Source organism: Tiliqua scincoides, chromosome 5, assembly GCF_035046505.1.
Source record: "Tiliqua scincoides isolate rTilSci1 chromosome 5, rTilSci1.hap2, whole genome shotgun sequence".
Classification (NCBI taxonomy): domain Eukaryota; kingdom Metazoa; phylum Chordata; class Lepidosauria; order Squamata; family Scincidae; genus Tiliqua; species Tiliqua scincoides.
Window position 1 is genome coordinate 114,189,142 of NC_089825.1, and position 20,583 is coordinate 114,209,724.

The 20,583-nt window shown below is 44.3% G+C and overlaps 1 protein-coding gene across 1 annotated transcript; it reads left to right on the forward strand.

Annotated features, from left to right (window-relative positions):
• The first annotated feature begins 272 nt into the window (after positions 1-272).
• On the forward strand, positions 273-17,508 carry LOC136653255 (vomeronasal type-2 receptor 26-like). The gene is made up of 5 exons (XM_066630164.1): positions 273-349; positions 7,252-7,543; positions 9,726-9,953; positions 15,933-16,059; positions 16,565-17,508. Exons 1-5 carry the CDS (start codon positions 273-275, stop codon positions 17,506-17,508), a joined length of 1,668 nt encoding a protein of 555 aa, XP_066486261.1.
• Positions 17,509-20,583: the final 3,075 nt, after the last annotated feature.

Below are 20,583 nucleotides of genomic sequence, written 5' to 3' on the forward strand. Positions count from 1 at the left end.
TGAAGCTAATTACGTAGGTCTGGTTTACATGGAAATATTCCTATGAATTTGCAAAAATGGTGAAGAACAGAATGATACATGTTTTAAGATTTAGATTTTAAAAAATGGTGGGTGGGGGGAGTAGACAAGTTGTAAAGCACTCCCATGTGATAAGAGCTTGGAAAGCATAAATAACCGATGTGATTGTTGACTCATTGACTAGTAGCTTCCGCAAAAATGTGTATTCCACCGGTGTACACAATTGCAAAAGTACTGCAATGTGCTTTGCCAAAATGTTCGCGCCAGGTGTGCAAGAAGGCCAGAGCCTTCCTGTGCAGGTGGACGACTGGAGGGACGTCTGCTGCAGCAGGTAAACCCAGCACAGAGGCAGGTAGGGTGGGGAGAGCAGGGAAGGGTCAAATGGAGTGGGGAAAGGGCTACAGCAGTGACGGGGGCAGGCACATTGGGCAGGGCTAAGCAAAGGGGGCAGGATCTGCAGCAGCAGAATCCACCATATCCGACCCCCTTCCTGGGCCTGATCTCCCAAATGGATCAACCCAGACTCGCACCAGCGATATGACAGGTCCAAGTTGACCTGTTGTGGCTGCTGGGCTTACCCTGGACAAGGAGATGTCACCGTTTTTTGGCAAGGATCCTTCTGTTACACCACTTAAAATGCCTCTTCCTTTATTTCTGTAAGTGTGAAGGGATATAAATAGGTTTACCAAATACAAAAAGCAGACAAAATGCCTGTACCTTCAACCATTGTATTAATCATGGTATAGAAGAAGGAATTTTGGCAAGAGCAGGTCAACATGGAAGTGTTTATAAAGCTGCACCTGCCCAAATTTCCTCTTCTATACACTGGCAAAAGATACAGACACTCTGTCCCCCCTTGTACCTCATAACCCTAAATATCAACCTCAGCCCTTTGCCCACAATGTCATACTCTCCAACATCTCCTTCATGTATCTATCTTACGCATATTATAACTCTTCCTTTAGTGCAAAGCCAAAGGTCTACCAGCATTTTCTGTCCACTCGTATCATGTATAGTTGAATATAAGGGCTGGGCAGCCCAATCCTGAGCTGCCCCTTGCGCAGGACTGCTGTGGCACAAAAAATGGCTGCTGCAGTATCCTGCGTGCACAGGGCAGCTGCCACTGGCTCCTTGGGAGAAGGTAGATTCCCTGAGTAAGGGAAGTAGCTACTCAATTCTGTGGTGGCTTTGGAGGTGGCACAGAATCAAGAAGCCTCATGTTGGACCACAAGGCCTGACACTGGGCTCTGGATCTGGCAGAGCTGAGCTCTGCCAGTCTCGTCCCCCTCCCACCCCACTCCCTTCCCTCGGAAGGCCTCTGTGCACCCTCCGCCTGCCCTGGAGTGCCTCCCCCTAACTCCCCCACACCCCTACTCACCTCACTGGGTGGTCCCGGTGAGCACTAGGCAGCAGAATGTGGGCCCAGTGCGGGGCTCATGCTGGGTTAACTCCAGTGCTGGGCCTATAGTACCGCTCACAACAGTGTGCATGGTGGTCAGCTGCTGCGCGAAGCACAGGATCAGGCCCTTAAATGCTTAAGATGTGAGCATTTTGGTACCGTTTTCCATAGTGATTGCCAAAAAAGGTCATTGAGGTTGAGATTGAGTGCTTCTGGCTGAAGAAAACACATATGATTGGAAAAGGAATTCTCTGCAGAATAATTTAAAGAATCTGTTTTCATGTGCACACAAAATGAGGAAAAAAAGACATATTTGACTGTTCACTGTTTAATTTTAAAGCCAGCACAAATGAACTCTTACAGTGGCAAGAAGCTGAAGAAATTGTTCCTTCCACACACGCAAAAAAACCCCACATATTTGGCAGTAAGAAAACACATACGAAGTATATTTCAGGTAGAAACACTTTTTTTTCCCACTTCCAAAATTTCACCAGAATGACAACAGTGGGTTTGGGGCATAAATGATTGTAATTTAGCACTAATTTTGCATCCTGTTTTATTTATTTTCTGTTCCTTTTTGCTAAGATTTCTTATTGTATATTAGCACCAGTGATGGATGTTAAAACACAGTTTCCTTCCTTCTACTGGATGGTCCCCAATGAAAAACATCAGTATCGAGGGATTGTACATTTACTTCTGCATTTCTATTGGACTTGGGTTGGACTCGTAACAGCAGATGACGAGAATGGTGAAAAGTTCTTGCAGATGCTGATGTCCATGCTTGCCCAGAATGGCATCTGTCCAGCTCGCATTCTTAAAACACTAGCCACGCTTCAAGTGATGGACTTGACTACTACATTTGAATCCATCCAGTCCCAGGCCGCTTCACTAATGAGCAACAATATCAATGTATACATTGTAAACATGTATACATGTTTGATGTCAAACATGTATACATATCAAACACGTCTGGTCAGGAGGGTAGGAGGGCAGGACGTCTGGTCTAGAGGGTAGAGCCTCCATTTGCCTGAAGATAACATCCACAAGGTCACCAGTTCGAGGCCACCGTGCGACCTTGAAGCAGCTAATAAGCTGAAGCCGAGCTATTCCATCTGCTCTGAGCGTGGGAGGATGGAGGCCAGAATGTGAAACCAGATCAGAATGAAACACCTGAATGTTGTGGTTCTTGAAAGAAAGAACCTTCTTTCAATTGTAAAAATTCCTATGGGGATTTAAATAAGCCTGCCTATGTAAACCGCCTTGAATAAAGACCAAGAAAGGCGGTATATAAATACCTGTATTATTATTATTATTATTATTATTATTATTATTATTATTATTATTATCATCATCATCATCATCATCACCACATTCTAAAAAGATGCAAAAAAACACCAGCGGACAGCCACTAGAAAAAACACTGCTGGGGTGAAGCTGGCCAGTTACTCTCCCCCTGCTAAAAAGAGGAGCACCCACTTGAAAAAGTGCCTCTTTCCCAGTTAGCAGGGGTAAGTATATGCCTTATCATTTTTTTCAACAGATCATCAACTGTTTGGGAGAGTTTGAAGGGTCTTTCTTTATTTTAAATACAATTTAAGCCTATATTCATTGTAAACTTCTAATTTACTGGCAGCCCAATCCATCTCCACAGAGGGCTCCCGCCAGATCCTGTGCCTCCCGTGCTACCAGTGCCCGGTTACTGCCAGGCGGTTGCCCAGGTTTGCGGCTCGGCGGTCTCCTGGACTCCCGGGCAGCAGAACGGGAGGCAGGGGTGTGGACGGGGGCATGGGAGAGGCGTTCCAGGGAGGGGGGAGGCCGGCAGGGGTGGAGAGAGGGCATGCTAGGGGGCGTGCCGGGTGGCAGGTGGGAGTATGATCCATAATAGGCCATTATCATCTCTCTTCATCTGTTTGTTTTCCTATTTCGCTCTCCTGTAGCTTCACCCTTTCCTAAGGAGCATCTCATTTAACAACAGTGCTGGGGAAACCATCTTCTTTAAGGAGAATGGTGAACTAGCAGCTGGATTTGATATCATCAACTGGGTTACTTTTCCAAACCAAACTTTCTTGGCAACATGGGGGTAAAATGGAGACATTATTTTGGACATTGTTTTCTGCTCTTTGAAACTTACTGTGAAACTCTTTTTACTTTGTTTAGGAATTTGATTGATGGTTCCTGTTTCACCTGTCTTAAACTAAGACGCTATGCCTTAGTTTTGTGCTAGCCTAGTCTAGTTTTAGTTTTGTTCTAACCTATGTTCTAACCTAGTCCCAGCTCTTTAGCTGGCACAAGTCTGAGGAGAGAAAGGGAACAGGGAGTCTGCAATGGATCAGATTTGGCCCATGCCATCATTGTTGGATCCACCCCATTATTAGCACCAGTGATGGATGTTAAAGTCTTGCCACTGTGCTTCTGTACGACCTCCTTTCACTTCTCCAGCACTAGTAGCCTGGTCTCCAAGGCCTATGACCTGGTCCTATGGTCCTTGTCCAAGAACATAAGAACAGCCCCACTGGATCAGGCCATAGGCCCATCTAGTCCAGCTTCCTGTGTCTCACAGCGGTCTTATAAGGGCATAAAAACATCACTTTTGGTTTCCCCCAAGAAACTTGAAATAACCTTTTTTTTGCCCGAAACGGGCATTCTGAGGATTGGAGGGGCCTCACTGGTGCCACAGCATTGCTACTCAGGGAGTTAGGGTTGGGCTCCTCATGTGTCACTGTGAGGGTTAAAAACCCCTTAAACACACATCTCTATATATGGTCATACCCTATCCAACATATCTTGGGTACCTCGGTAACATCTTCCAAAGAAATCTTGAACATAATTTTCAATGGGACACAAAGGACTGCTTCACACCTAACTTTTGGCCAGAAGGAAGAAAATCAATTGTTAGTTATAGTGTTATGCATACATGAATAAATTAACAAAGAAAGGTAAAAAAAATGAACTAGGGGAAATGTGTAGGTGAATTTGCTTTCAAGTGTCTCTTTCTAGGTGAACATCATTATTTAAACAGACCAGAACAGTAGGCATTTGGAATATAGGCATGCCTCACTAATATGGGTGAGGTGACGTTCCAAACCACCACCATAAAGAGAATATGACCTTAATCTGTATGCAACAGTAGATACATTAGTGCAACACTGGTAAATGGTGGGAAAAAAACAAAAAAAAACTGCCCCACCAATTTTTCTGAAAAAAGTGTTTTTCTGTTGAAAGTGGAGAGGTGAAAGGATTGTTCTGCACAATTTACAGAGTGTTCGGGTCACCCCATTTTATGCCTCCAGAGGTCAAAGATCACTATTTTAGGGAAACTGAGGCACTGGAATTGTTTGCAGGGTATCCTTCCCCCCACAGTGATAAAACATGAAACGTTGGCTTAATGGCTATGGTGAGGAACTAGACTTTGGATTCCACTTGGTTTGCAGCCCCTCAGTTACAGGTAAATACTTACAGGTGTTGACATGGTGTTGACATTCCCATGGAATGGGAATAGAATCCGGTGTTGACATGGTGACATGGTGTTGATAGGTCATTTGCTGCTTTTGTTCTGAGGTTGCAAAACAGATGAGGTACCTGTTCCAGCAGGCAGCTCAGTGTGAAATATGAGGATTTTTCCTCCTCAAGCCATTAAGAAGATATTCAGAGGTCAAAGAGGCACCCCCTCCCCAAGAACTGAAGGAATATAAGAACCTAAGAACATAAGACGAGCCCCGCTGGATCAGGCCAAAGGCCCATCTAGTCTAGCTTCCTGTATCTCAAAGTAGCCCACCAAATGCCCCAGGGAGCACACAAGACAATAGGCACAACCTGCGTCCTGGTGCCCTCCCCTGCATCTGGCAATCAGAGGCAGCTTGCCTTTAAAACCAAGAGCCTGCACATACCTACTATAACTTGCAACCCGTAATGAAATTCTCCTCCAGAAATTTGTCCAATCCCCTCTTAATGGCATCCAGGCAAGATACCATAACTACTTCTTGTGGCAAAGAGTTCCACAAACTAATTACATGCTTACTAATTACTAATTACAAGGAATAATCTTGTAATAACCTTCTAATGCTGGCTAACCAAATGGTGAACCAACGTTCACAAGGTATTCAGAGGTCAAAGAGGCACCCCCTCCTTGAGGCTGGAGTTATTGAAAGAACAGGTAGCCAAATAAGCACACGGTGAGCCAAGTGGGTCATGACCCACAGTTTGAGAAGCACTGGCAGTAATGCACGGCCATTTCATTCTCAAATAGGTGAACTCTCTTTCTCCATCATCTTAGAATACATTATCCCCCCCCCCCATTGCACCTCTCTCTCAATCATCTGGAGCATATGTATTTTCCCAGCAAATTCTGGTGAGACCGAACAAACATGTTTTCATCTCCATTCTGTGTCAAGTGCTGCCTTGAGCATCACAATACTCCAGGGACATGATTTAGTACCATGTAATTAACTCCAGTTCCTCAAATTCATCCTTCACATTGCCAAAGCCCACTTGGAATGTCTGAGGCGACAGACAGGTTGAATAGCAGAGCCTGACAAATGATATTAGGGATCCTTGCAACATTCAGATATGAATTGAGGGACTCCAGGCAGGTGGAACTGCAACAGTCTGAACGAAGTACTTCTCCCTTCAGCCAGATAATGCACAGAGATCAAAGGAATGGTAGATGTTGGAGGAGACAAATTGTATAATTTCAATCCAGATTAGCTTCCAGATAGCAGGGATGCTTCTGTTGCTGGTACTCTTTAGCTGGCTGCCTCTTCCTGAAGGCAAGACGACTATGTGTGCCAGGATCAATCCCTTCCAGATGCCCTATGAGTATTATAAAGCAGGAGACCTTACCATTGGCGCAATTGTGACTCTGTTTGGCTGCATATTTGATGAGCTCTCTTTTACCCAAAACCCAAACACGATGACTGTGAATGAATTTATGTAAGGAAACTCTTTTCTTCCCTACATGACATTCACTATTGTTTTTTGTATTGTATGGTGATTGTTGGAATTGTAGTATATATTTATGCTTGTATCTCAAAGGTGCATAAATTTTGTTGTGCTGTAGCACAATGACAATAAAGTTACTACTACTACTACTACTACTACTAGGCCAGAACAGAAATGCAAACTGGTGGTACAAATGTTCCCTTACCTTGAGGAAGCCTCTGTGACTGCTTCCCTACAGAATGCATCACCATGGCCTGTTGGCATGGCTGCATCAATGTAGGAAAGTTGACTAGTTTTGGGTTTTGATTAAAATTAATTCAAGCTACTTACACTCACAGCCCAATCATATCTTTGGCCAGCACAAAGCATGAAGTTCTGCCCAAGCACCAGTCACTGATCCTATGCATTTTCTGGTAGACCAGGCCAGTTGGGAGAAAGGAGAGGTCAAATATTTACCTTATCTTAAAGGAAGCTGCATGGTACCCCATGGAACTACTTCAATCCTTGCCAAGCCTAGGATGGGGATTTGGGATCCAGTGGCCACCAGCTCTGCTACAACCAACCCCAACCCTCCATGATCTGTCCTAATCCCCACCACAATCCAACTTGACCCCAACCCTGATCCACCCCTGTGCCGAAAGTTTGGCTGAAATGCCAGCAAAGATCTCATTGTGCTGGAGAACCTCACAGCATACTGTTGATAACGAGAGATGTTCCTTTCTCTGCAGTTGGGTGGAGGGAGTACACTATTTAAATTATTCATGTCATTCTGCCTTTACTGTCTTGTGTAAGTGTGAAGGTATGCATACCTTCTGAACATAATGTTATGCTCTCAAACAATTCTTCCATGCAGAGTCCTTTATTTGTCTCACACATTCTTTAATTCCTGCTTTAAGTGGAAAACCAAAGGGCTACCTGCAAGTCCTGTCCTTGGTGTTTGCTGTCAAGGAGATCAATGAAAACCCTGAGATCTTACCCAATGTCAGCCTCGGTTTCCAAATTTACAACAGTTACCTTGATGAAAGAATGACTTATCAGAGCACCCTGAATCTTTTTTCCACCCGGAGTCGCACAGACCCCAACTTCAAATGTGAGAAGCAGAAGAATATGGTAGCTGTCATCGGAGGACTTGATTCCGAAGTCTCCCGGCAAATAGCGACTATATTGGGCATCTACAAGTTTCCACAGGTAGAATGACTATCTGGGGTATGAAGCTTTCCCACTTGAACTAGTGCTTGAACTTCCACTTGAACTTTCAGAATATCTTCATGCCAGCCATTCTATTTTTATCATTTTTCTCCCCTGGAGGGGAGAGTAGCAGAAAAGACACATGAGCAAAGAATGCTAAATGGAAAGATAGGTGGGAAGAAGAAAAGTATATCTGCATTTTGTGTATGTGGAGCAGTGTCACTGTGTGATTTGATTGAATACAATAAAATGATTGAGGAGATAAAGTGTAATATTTTGATCTCAATGGTACAATTCTACAAAATGGTCTTCTGCATACATGTATCAGAAAAAGCATTGTGAAACCATTCTCCCTTTCTGTGCTTTTTTTTTCAAACCTCATGAATTTCACAGCATTCAAAGATCCACAGATCTTTGGAAGGGAACATTCTCAATCACCACTAATGTGATGTTTTTGTTTGTTTAGATTGCATATTGTGTTTTAGCTCCAGTGATGGATGTTAAAACCCAATTTCCTTCCTTCTACCGGATGGTCCCCAACGAAGAACATCAATACCGGGGGATTGTGCATTTACTTCTCCATTTCCAATGGATCTGGGTTGGCCTCATAACAGCAGATGACGATAATGGGGAAAAGTTTCTGCAGACATTGACTTCCATGCTTGCTCAGAATGGCATTTGTTCAGCCTTCAGTGAAAAAACATCCCCTGTATCCCAAGCAATAGTCACATTGAGTTCAATTGAAAACCTCCATGCACAGGCCAGTTCAATCATGAGCTCCAATGTCAAAGTACATATTGTAAATGCAGGTCATCAGACCACAATATTTCTGATGGCGTTCATATATCTACATTCCTTACTTGAAGGTGTTACAAAGGTTTTGACTGGTAAAGTGTGGATCATGACTGCTCAGTGGTACCTTGCAGCAGATACTGTGTCCAGGAATAATGATATACAAATATTTGATGGTGCCTTGTCTTTTGCTGTTCACTCCAATGAGGTTCTGGGCTTTGCACAGTTCCCCCAGAGCTTACATCCTCAGTCTCCAAAAGGAGATGGCTTTCTCAAGGTCTTCTGGGAACAGGCATTCAACTGTTTATTTTCTGATTCTGATGAACGTGAAGACACCACTGATCTATGTACAGGGCAAGAGAAACTAGAGACCCTTCCTGCCACTCTTTTTGAGGCAAGCATAATGGGCCAAATTTACAGCATCTACAATGCCATCTATGCCATTGCACATGCTGTCCATAAGATGCACACATTCAAGCCAAAAGTCACTGGAAGAATTGAGAGAGGAAGATTCGATCATCTGAATGTGCAACCTTGGCAGGTACTATTTCACATCAAGAACAATTACCTTCTCTTAGCTAGTCTATTGGATGTTAGCATTTGATAAGGGCATTGTCCCAAACCTACCTAAGAGTAGCACCAGAGGAATTTGTTTTCCAATAGTGCAGGCTGGTAAAAAGCAAGTGTGAAATGTTTTACGGCAGTGCAAGCAGCTGGCACACCACAGGAAAGTCAGTAGCCTTCCCTCATGGGCTGGTGACTGCTGGAATGTCTGCAGGAGCAGGTAAGCCCAGTGAAGGGGGTGGAATGGGGCAGGGCAGAATAGGGAGGAGCTGGGATGGAGACTGGGTGTATCAGGCTGTGGAAGGAGGTGGGTTCAGCAGTGTTGGCACACATCAGTTTCCAAGTCCCATGCTGGGCCTAATCCGCCTGCACAGAGCAATGTGGACCTGCGCTAGTGAATGAACTGGTGCTGGTCTGAGTTGCCCCACAGCGGTTGCTGGGGCTGATCTGGGACAGGTGTTCCCTTACCCCAAGGAGACCTCCAGTAGCTGAAAACCCCTCATGAATTGCAGCAGAAGCCAGAACTGTGCAGCTGCAGTGCTGCTCAGGAAGTAGTAGACCGTCTTTTCTTAGCAAAAAGCCCCATGGGTTTGGTGAAGGAAAGTAGTTTTCTAAGAGTTTTGTTTTTTATTTTATTTTTTACAAGCATCTATTGTATGATCTCTTGCATACCAGACTTTTAGATTGAGTTTTTACTCTTGGAATTTTTTTTTCTGTACAGAGAGAAATTTAAACTAAATAAAACAACATATAAACCATACAATCGAAGATTAATTAATACTGAACTCACTATTACTTTCCTATTCTTTTCTTCCTTTCAATCAAGCTTCACTCTTTCCTGAGAAGCATCATATTTAACAATACTGCTGGGGACACAGTCTACTTTAACGAAGAGGGTGAATTGGCTGCTGGGTTCGATATCATCAACTGGATTACTTTCCCCAACCAAAGCTTCGCAAAAGTGAAACTAGGGTGGATGGATCCCTGGGCTCCCGGAGGCAAGGAGTTCGGCATTAATGACGAGGCCATCAAATGGCACAACATGTTTAATCAGGTGGGATTCAACTGTGAGTTTAATATGCCATGCTAATTAGAAACGTGCTTTGATATTGACCTATGATAAACTTCCCATCCTCCTAGGGTAATTTCTTTCAGTGATATCACCAAAAAGCAGATTCTTTGATTCTTAAAAATGGTTCCCGAATGCTAAAAATATTGCTCTCAGCTTGAAGGGAGCACACAGTGAGTGTTAGTCTTCTCCCAAGCAGAATTTAATCTGTGACATAATTTGTCTTGTCTTCTACCCTCCTGTGCTGCCACTCACCCCCTCCCCCCAGTTTTGTTGTTTTATAGCAGGGGTGTCAAACTCATTTCATACAGAGGGCCAAAGTTAGCATCCAGGGTGCCTGTTGAGTGCCGGAAGTGATGTCATTAAGCAGAAAGTAACTTCATTAAGCAGCTGATGACCAGAAATCAGCACTTTGCTCTCATATAGAAGTTCATTAACTGCAAATGACAAAAGAGAAAATACACAAATCTTGATCATATTTCAAAATATGGGAAAGCCCAATCTTCATGTGGGCCACTGTTTCAGTGGTAACACCTCATCACTGTGCAGCAGCTGAGAGCCTGGGGGCCACATAAAAAGCTTCAGGGTGCCATATCCGGCCCCCGGGCCTTATGTTTGACACCCCTGTTTTATAGAGTTAGGATAAGGGTTATAGAGCAGTGGTTCTCACTCCTTTAGTACTGGTGCTGCAAGGTTCCAAAGCAAGACTCAATAGTCAAGGGTGATCATCTGCAAGCCTTTACTTTGTTGCTAGCAACGGGCATCTCATGGGACTCCTGTCCAAAGCATTGAGAGCAAGTATCAATCTTAACCAGACCCTTTATAACATTTTGGGTCCTTTGTTTGAAGATTTGAACTTCCCATTGGCTGACGTATGGCATCATACATGGGGCTAACACTTAATAGGCTGTAGATAGCCTTAGAGACACTTGATAGGTGAGCTTCAAGTTACAGGTTTCCAAATAAGGTAAAACTATACAATTTTTTAAAAAAATATATTTTATTTATTTATTACAGATACAGGAAAGGAAATAGGTTTAACTTTGGGTGGGTAGAACACAGGTTACACATAAGGTTTGGCCCCAGATTCCAACATACATCTTTCAGTTAACGCAAAAAAACACACACAATAATCATCAATACAAAGGCTCGCGTATTTATCAATATGAAAAATTGCCTTTTACGAAAACAGCTGTTAGCACCAATCAGGCGCTAGCAGCCGATTGCCCCCTCCCCGCCTCATGCTCCAGGGCTGAGGCTTGAGCCGTGATTGGGTGACACAGCTGGGGAGGCGGGACTTGAGCTCCAGCAAGGAGCACACGCTCTGGCTGGAGCTCAGTTTGCTCCCGGCTGGCAACCCCGCCCGCCTGCCCTGTTAACCAGTCTGGGATTAGCTGGTCGCCTTTGGGGGCCAGGTAGGAATTTTTTGCAGTCATCCTGATTGGACCTTGGACGGCTGTTTTTTCGCCTACCTCAGACTGGCAAAGGGTGGTGCGGTTATTAGGTTAGTCTGGGTTGGTCACTCCCAGTGTGGGCAGGGTACGTGCGGGGCTGGGTAGGCAGGTACTTGGCTCGGTGTTTATCCAAGGCAGCAGGGTGAGGGGTAAGTCTGAACCACTCCTATGATGCCTGACTGGCTCCAGGAGGCAGGCAGGCGAACCCCTTGCCTGGACTGACAGGATGGTGCGGCTCGGCCGAATAGCCTGAAGTCCAGCTGCCTTGCCCCCCTTTGGGGGGTGGCAGTGAAGACCTAAGCTGGCATCTGACGGCTGGGGCCTCGAGCCAGCTAGTACGCCCAATGAGTACGCAGGGGGAGGCAGACGGCTAGGACCGTTTTGCCCATATGGCCCCACACGATTGATGTTCAGTGTTATTGCCCTGCTGCAGTTAAAGTTCAATAAAGTGGCCCATTTTCATCCAAGCCGAAGTCTGGTGTCTTTATTGCGGGTGTGGGGGTAAACTCAATCTTATCTAACTAAATTTATCAACCCAATCATAAAAAACTTCCAATATTTTCTTACTCTATCTAAATCTCTCTCTTTCATTCTTTCTGTTAAGACTTTCATTTCTGCTACTTCATAAATTTTGTCTATTAAATTTTCTTTAGTTGGCAGATTTATAGTTTTCCAATTTTGTGCAAACAATATTCTTGCCACTGTAACAATATATACAGTAAGGTGTTTCTTAGATTGGTCTTTAATTTCTGATGTGACCTCTTTCCTTCTGTAGCTGGCTAAGGCTTTAGCCAGCTTCTTGTGATTTTACATATATTTTAACATAAAACAAGCCAAACTTTCACTGCATATAGGATTTCTCCCATTTACCTCTTCCCATTTACCTTCAAACAATTAACATTACATGTCAGGCAAACTGCTGTTTCCCTGCACCAGCCCCCTTTTAACACTCATTTCTCCATTTCAGTTGCAACTGAAACAAAGGCTTTCTCATGAATGTTCTTGTTTATCTAATTAAATGTATTCTTTTTCTAAACTTGTCTCTGGCAGGTGTCTGTGTCCAGCTAGCTAAACCTATTTCAGCCTGCCAACTGATATCTAAGACTTTTCTTACTACAATGTTGCATTTATGTGTTTTCTCAGCTTGTGTTATCTTGGCTGGTCGTATACTTCTGCCAAGAAGGAGTTTTATCTATCTTTGAGATACAACTCCCTTTTCCAAATTTCAAAGTCTGTGAAACTAGCAAAACAGCTCTCTAAGCAGCTTTTCTGTGATACTAACTATGATTTTTAGATGGAAATGGCTTTCAGTATTCTATATGCCTTTATGCTTTAGCCAGACCTTTAATAATATCAGGCAGTCAAAACTTACTTCTAATGGCTATCATATTTCTATATATGTTGGTTAGACTTTAAGGGTAAAGACTATTTTAAAGCTTGGAAGAATAAATGGCAGGCCAGCTTGGCACTTCTGTGAGACTTCTGTGAAAATAGCAAACAGCTTCTAAAATAATTCTTCCAGTGTTCTAATGTAAGGCTTCCAGTTAAGACAATGACACTGTCCTTTGCTCTAAACAGCATGAAAGAATAACAATTTTAAAACTGTAAACTGTCTTTGCTAAGATGGGTATTCTTCTGCCAAATAATTGTTGTTGTTATCTCTTTTAGTTTGCTATTCAAGCAGAGAGTCTTCAAAGGCAGAAGTTTTCCTGGTATTTTCTATTTTGTCCTCTCATCTTCTCCTCTCCTCCTTATATTCAAAGGGGAATAGGCCTTGTCTTTAACTAAAATATGTGTTGTTCTTCTAAAGTTTACCTCTTGCCTAGAAGCAACCTTGACATTTAGCAGAGCTGCCAATTCAGCTCTTGCCAGCTAGCTTTTTAATTTTTAAGCTTTCCCTTAAGTGACAATAGAGTGGCTTTTAAGCATTTGCCCTAATGGCATAGTACCCTGGTCATTCTGTCACTGGGACAGAATGTCACCTTCCATAACTGGGACTCACTTTTTAGAATGAGAATCTGTCAGAACCCACTGGAAGATGTCATGACCGGAAGAGACATCATCAAGCAGGAAATTTTTTTAACATTCCTAGGTTGCAATCCTACCCACACTTACCCAGGAGTAAGTCTTATTTACTATCATTGTTAAAAGCATCTTCATAGTAGCCTGTTAAACGTACAGGTCTGTAACATATCCCCCAAATGCAGTCACTTACCAGGGTAGTTTCAAGTCAAATATATTAAAAATAAAAAGTTGAAATGAATGGGGACCCACCTAAAAGGGGTAGCAAATCACCTGGTGGGTCCTTACCCGCAGTTTGAGAAACTCTATAATATAGAGCAGGAGTGTCCAAAGTTTTTGGCAGGAGGGCTACATCAGATCTCTGACACTGTGTCGGGGGCCGGGGGGAGAAAAGAATTAATTTACATTTAAAATTTGAATAGATTTGCATAAGTTTACATAAATGAATATATTAAAGATGAACTTATATGAATGAATGAAGGTTTTGCAATAGCTCAAGGCCTAAAAAGGCCTTGCACAAAGCCAGTCCAGCCTTTCCTTCACTGCCACTGCTGCATCACAGATGTGTAAGAGCAAGAAGTGGAGGGAGCTCTCATCCCACAGCTCACATGAGAGGTCAAACAGTCGCCCTCACACTGAGATAAGTTGCGTTGGACCAGTGCGGGCTTCAACAAATCTCCAGAGGACCAGAGGCTCATTGGAGATTGGGGACTCCCTGAGGGCCGCATTGAGAGGCCTTGAGGGCCGCAAGTGGCCCCCGGGCTGGGGTTTGGGCACCCCTGATATAGAGGAAGCATGAAGGGAAGGAATTTTTTCTTCTTCATTCTACTTCACATTCTGGCACCTGACATGCTGCCAGATGATTCTGAATTAATTTTGATTTTGAATTAAGAGTCATGACTCAAATGCTATCATCCTGGCAATAACCTAGGATTCTATACATGCACAAAAGCTTGGTGTAAACAGCAGCATGCAGGCAAGAAAAAAAAAAAGATTCACGGAATGGAGCTTGGAATGAAACGAACTCATCCGGAGGAAATAATAACGACAAATCTGCACAGCCCACAAGATGTTGGTGGCTGGATTTGGCCTGTTCAATACCGGCTCCTTCCCAGGGACCTTGAATATACACATACATTTTTGTAATATGTGTGCTGTTCCAAGTAAGGCTGCTTTTCTGTGTAGTGATTTCATTTACACCTAGGATGTTCAGGCATCTTTGGAGGTCTTTTGGCATTGTGCCTAGAGCGCAGACAAAAATTGGTATAATTTTAGTCTGTTTTGTATTGTTTATTTTTATGATTAAGAATAGTTATATACCGCTTTCCAACAAATGAGTTCACACAGCAGTTTATAGAGAAAAATCCATGTCATAAAATGGCACACAAGCTAAATAGGAAAGGGCTGTATCCAACTTTCCAGGATTGATGCAGCCAAGGGGATGTGTGTGACATCCAGCGGTGGGGAAAAGGGTAGTCATGGAGGCCACCTCAAAGTAAGGGGAATGCTTGTTCCCTTATCTTAGGGCTGCATTGCAGCTGAATCGGCACTGAAAAGTTGGAAAGAATTGAGCCCAAATTTTCACTGGGGGAATCTGTCGATGAGAACCATTATCTCCTGTTGATGACAACTATTATCACTCAGGGCTCACTCAGGACTCAAGAACTTTGCTCTTCTCCTGCTAAACATGAGAAGAGCACCACTTGAAAAGGTGTGTCTTTGCCCAGTGTGCAGGGTAGTTTGGAGAGACAAAGGTCCAAATCTTCACCAACTTTCCTACACTGACACTGATAGAAGGTTATCTGAAATGTTGTGGTTCTTGAAAGATGGAACCTTTCAATTGTAAAAATCCCTACGGTGATTTAGAACAGCCTGCCTTTGTAAACCGCCTTGAATAAAGTCTGAGGAGAAATCTGACGACCAAGAAAGGTGATATATAAATACCTGTATTATTATTATTTCTGAGTCTTGCTTTTGAACCTTGCAACACCCTGCAACAACACAGCTGTGCCAATGGGTCATGTGCTGCATCCTGTAGTTGGGTAGCAGTCACAGAGCCTTCCTCAAGGTAAGGGAATGTTTGTTCCTTTACTGTGGAGCTGCATTGTCCTTGGGAATTGTGGGAAATTGGATTAGAATTGGGCCAATAGTGTCATTTGGAGATATTATTCAGTTGATGAGTAGCATTATCACCCAGGGCTTGCTCAAGTTATACTACCACCGTAAGTAAGGTCCAAGGGTAAACTTTTATCATTCATATTCTTGTACTGTTTCCATTTCAGAGCAGCATACGTAGAATCACAGTGATCCATAGGAAGACAGAGTAACCCCTGCCCAGAGTTGAAAGTCCAAAATCATCCATGTTCTGATCTTCTTGTTACTTTATATGCATTACCCTACAGCATTGTCCATGAGAAAGAAACTTTGTATTTGCTATCTGAAGTATGTTAGAATAGGAGGGGCATAACTACTCCTCTCTTCTGAAAAGGTGATGCCTCTTGCTGTGTGTAATGACAACTGCCATCCAGGCTTCCACAAAAAAACAAAGGAGGGACAGCAGTTTTGTTGCTACGATTGTGTTCCATGTGCAGATGGGAAGATTTCAGACCAGAAAGGTAGGAGACACATGTTCTCTTGAGGCATTTGATGAGGGAGGAGTGAATGGTGCTCACAGGCCTTGAGGAGGCTTGAAGCCCAGTCCTGAAGGCGTAGAGTGTTGGTGCTACTGCTAGGTATTGCTGGTGCTAGGTATTGCAAATGTGCCATAAAGCACATTTGTGGCATTCAAGGAGAGCCCCATGTCAATCAGCACTGAGCCTCAGCTCTGCTTGGACGGATGGTGGTCCGGCAGCACCAGTGTGCAGTGAGTATTTTCAGGGTGGGGGGAAGCAAGGAGTGGGTGGAAAAGAGTTCAGGGAGAGTTGGGGATGGGAGGAGCAGTCCCAGGAAGAGGGCAGAGATGACAGCAGATTCTGCCACTGAACCCTAACCGTCCACCTGGGCCAAGCAGCCTGTGGCTGCATTTGGGAACTGCTGGGCTGAACAATGATTGCATCACTGTTTCAATGTGGAAAATTTCAATTGTTTTATCTTTTAAAAAAAATCTGTTTGATTTTTCAGACTTGGATGATTGTGTGAAATGCTCCGAAGATCACTTTCCAAACAAGAACAAAGACCAGTGCCTTCCCAAGAGAATCCATTTCCTCTCCTACTCAGAAACATTGGGAATGGTTTTGGTTTCTTTAGCTCTCTCTTGCTCTCTGCTCACAGCTTTGGTGCTGGGAGTTTTCATCAAGAATCAGAATACTCCCATGGTCAAAGCCAACAATCGAGACCTCACCTACTCTCTCCTCCTCTCCCTATTGCTTTGCTTCCTCTGCTCCTTACTATTTGTTGGTCGACCACAGACAGTGACATGTTATTTACGACAAACTGCTTTTGGCATCATTTTTTCGGTGGCTGTTTCCTGTGTCTTGGCCAAAACCATCACTGTGGTTCTGGCTTTCTTGGCCACAAAGCCAGGATCCAGAATGAGGAAATGGGTGGGAAAAAGACTGGCCAACTCCATTGTTGTTTCCTGCTCCCTGATTCAAGCCAGTATTTGTGCTGTGTGGTTAGTTACTGCTCCTCCATTCCCTGATACTAACATGCAATCTCTGGCTGAAGAAAACATATTGGAATGCAATGAAGGGTCACTGACCATGTTCTATTGTGTTCTGGGCTACTTGGGATTTCTGGCTGTTGTCAGCTTCACTGTGGCTTTCCTAGCCAGGAAGCTGCCAGACAGTTTCAATGAAGCCAAGTTCATCACTTTCAGCATGTTGGTCTTTTGCAGTGTTTGGTTGTCTTTTGTCCCATCTTACTTGAGCACCGAGGGCAAATATGTTGTAGCTGTGGAGATCTTCTCCATCTTGGCATCTGCTGTTGGGTTATTGGTTTTTATCTTTTCCCCCAAATGCTATATAATTATTATGAGGCCTGAGCTGAACAGCAAGGAGCAGCTGATTAGGAGAAAAAAATCCTTAAAGGCCTACAGCAGGGGATCTCACAATCCACTGCCATAGGCCCAGCCTTCCTGCAGCAGCATGGAAGTCACACCACTGTCATGTAGCATGAAGCCGTGTGAATGCCAGACACTCCCTGATAGTTCACCAGTCCAGGTAAGTTGCCTAGAGGTACAGGGCAAGGGTGGGCTGTTAGAAGTATGAGGTATGGCAGGAGGTTTGGAGCAGTCTGAAAGAGGTTGATTTTGTCAGAAAAAGTGCACACTTTTTCTATCCCCCCTATCCCCCATTTTCCATCCTGCCCCACCCCCTTCTTCTCTGCAGATCTTTGCCAGCTATACAGCTGTTGTGTGTCTGAGGAAGCCCCCAGTGGCCACAATTCAGTGTTTTGTTTTTTAACCTCTTGTTGGCATTCTTGTCATGCTGCCCACACACTCCATTGTTATGGATGCATGCTATAGCGTACTGTTGATACGACTGGACTCTGATCATTCTTATCTAAGGGAAATGGGATTTATTATGAATAAATATGCATAGGATTGCAGGTTGTAAATTTTAGTTCCCTTTTACTCGTATCAAAGTTATGAAATTGTATCCAGAGATGCTTCCATGTTTCCCAGTTGACGGTTTCTTTCCTCCACAATTTTACTGATGCTTCAGTACTATCACCTGGAGTCTTCTTATTTAACCTACTCCATGAGAGCAGCATGAAAATGTTTTCTTGTCATCGTAAGGCAGAGGGACTCAATTAGCTTGGGGTTGGGGGTAGCCTTGCTGGTTTTGCGTAGGGTGAGAATCTAGCAAAGGTGCTGAGGTCCCCCACTGGTGTCCAGGACTGCAGAGCAGGCATCATGGTAAACTCTGAGTAAGGGCCTGATCCATTGGCCTGTGCACTAACCCAGCTCTGGCACGCATTGTCGCAAATGTGCCATAAGGATCATCTGCAACAGCTTGCGCCAGGCGGATGCTGGAGCTGGCTCAGTCGGAGGGGGAGAAGGTGTTCTAGGGCATGGGGAAGTGTGACAGGGGAGGGAGCAGGGTGGGAGGAGGGTGGCAGGCCCTGCTGCCATGTCCTATCACCCAAGCCATCCGGGATAGGGTCTCCTTGAATCTGTGCCCTCTCATTAGCAGTTGCCTCCTGGAGATTACACGGGTAATGGAGATTGCACTCCCTTAACCCAAGTAGACGCAATGCCGCTTCCCAACCCCATGGAATGCAGCGGTAGCCATTTTGGTGCAGCTGCAGCCCTGGGCGCTGGGAAGCAGGACTGGGCTCTAAGACAGTAGACTGTGCTCTTAATGCACCTCCAGGTGCAGGGCAAAGCGAAGTGAGCTCACATCCAATTAGCCAGCACATGGTGACTGCTCTGAGCTGCAGTTACCTAAGCTTGAGCAATGGCACCTCAGTCTGGCACAGGACTCCAGATAGCCCAGGTGTCTCATCATCTGGCACTACCCAGGTCCCAAAGGTGACAGATGGTCTTAAGTCTGCTGTAGCGATTCCCAAATTCACAGGGAATTCTGCTTCTGTTCCCTTCTGCTTCTTTAGGATGAATTCACTTAATAGAACATTGACTGAGTGAAAGACCTGTCCTCTGCTTAAGCTGAACTCTCAGTGTGCTGGTGATAGCTTATGGCCCAATCCTAGTGGGCCTCTATGCCACTGAAGGAGTGTTCTAGCAGCATAAACAAAATGACTCAGCTGTGACCTGGCTGCTGCCTCAAGCTGTGACAACAGATAGGGGATGCCCACTAATACGGTTAAGTAACTGCAGGGGGTGCAATAGGGTGGGAGGAGTGTAAGCGTGGCAGAAAGGGAAGGATATGTGATGGGAAAGAGGGCAGATTGACCTGGCAATGGGACAGGTTCATCAGCAGTGGCATCTGAGGAATCCGATTCCCCTTCCTGTGCCTGATCCACCTTCACAGATTACGGGTCAGTGCTGGCTCGTGCCAGCGATATCACTGCTGCAGTGATTAAGAAAACAGACTGCATGAAGGTAATAAAACGGAGCTGGTCAATTCACTCGGTTCACGTCAGAGTCAGCTGATGACTGCATCACTGCCTCAGCTGACTGAAAACCCCCTTAAGAGGTAGGGAAACACCAAAAATAATAAACATTAAAGGAACCCGAATGTATGATTAGTGTCAGGTGGGTGAATGACTTGAGATTCCTGAATTTGTAAGCCTCCAGCATCGGGCCATAGCCCGCCAAGTGGATAGTGACCAACAGTTTGAGAAGCACTGGCTGCAATGCAAGGAAAAGAGACAAGCAAGTAATGCAGGGACATTTCAGTCTCAAATACTTGAACTTTCTCTCTCTGTCTCCTCCAATGTCTTACAATACTCCCCCCCCCCCAGTCATCTGGAGCATATGAAATTTCGCAGCAAATTCTGGTGAGATCAAACAAACATGTTTTCATCTCCATTTTTTTTCAAGTGGTGCCTCGAGCATCACAATACTCCAGGGACACAACTTAGAACCATGTAATTAACACCAGTTTTTCGAATTCATCCTTCACATTGCCAAATCCCACTTGGATGTTTGAGGCAACCGATAGGATGATTAGCAGAGCCTGACAAATGATATAAAGTATCCCTAAGACATTCAGATATGAGTTGAGGGATGCCAGGCAGGCGGTACTGCACCAGTCTGAACAAAGTCCTTTCCCCTTCATCCAGAAAATTCACAGAGATTGAAGGAACAACTGATGCTGAATGAGAAACAGTTTGAGTAATCTGAATTCAGATTAGCTTCCGGATTGCAAGGATGTTTCCACTCCTGTTGTTCTTTCTGTGGCTGCCTCAAACTGAAAGCAAGAGCGCTCTGTGTGCCAGGATCGATCCCTTCCAAATGTCCCATAAGTATTATAAGGCAGGAGACTTATCCATTGGAGCGATTGTGACTCTGTTTGGCTGCATATTTGATGATCTCTCTTTGACTCAAAACCCAAACATGATGACTGCGAATGAATTTATGTAAGAAAACTGTTTTGTTTCCTACATGACATTCACTAGGAAAGAACAGGAACACAAACTGGTAATGCAAATCTTCCCTTACCTTGTGGAGGCCTCCGTGTATGCCTTCATTCTGCCTACAGAATGAAGCACAGCCCTCTTGGCATGGCTGCATC

Excerpts from the sequence above, each read along its gene's own strand:
- LOC136653255 (XM_066630164.1), top strand. The coding sequence starts at position 273 with ATGTTCGCGCCAGGTGTGCAAGAAGGCCAGAGCCTTCCTGTGCAGGTG. Across the intron at positions 7,544-9,725 it reads GCATCTACAAGTTTCCACAG|CTTCACTCTTTCCTGAGAAG; the intron begins GTAGAATGACTA and ends CTTTCAATCAAG. Across the intron at positions 9,954-15,932 it reads GGCACAACATGTTTAATCAG|GTGATGCCTCTTGCTGTGTG; the intron begins GTGGGATTCAAC and ends TCTTCTGAAAAG.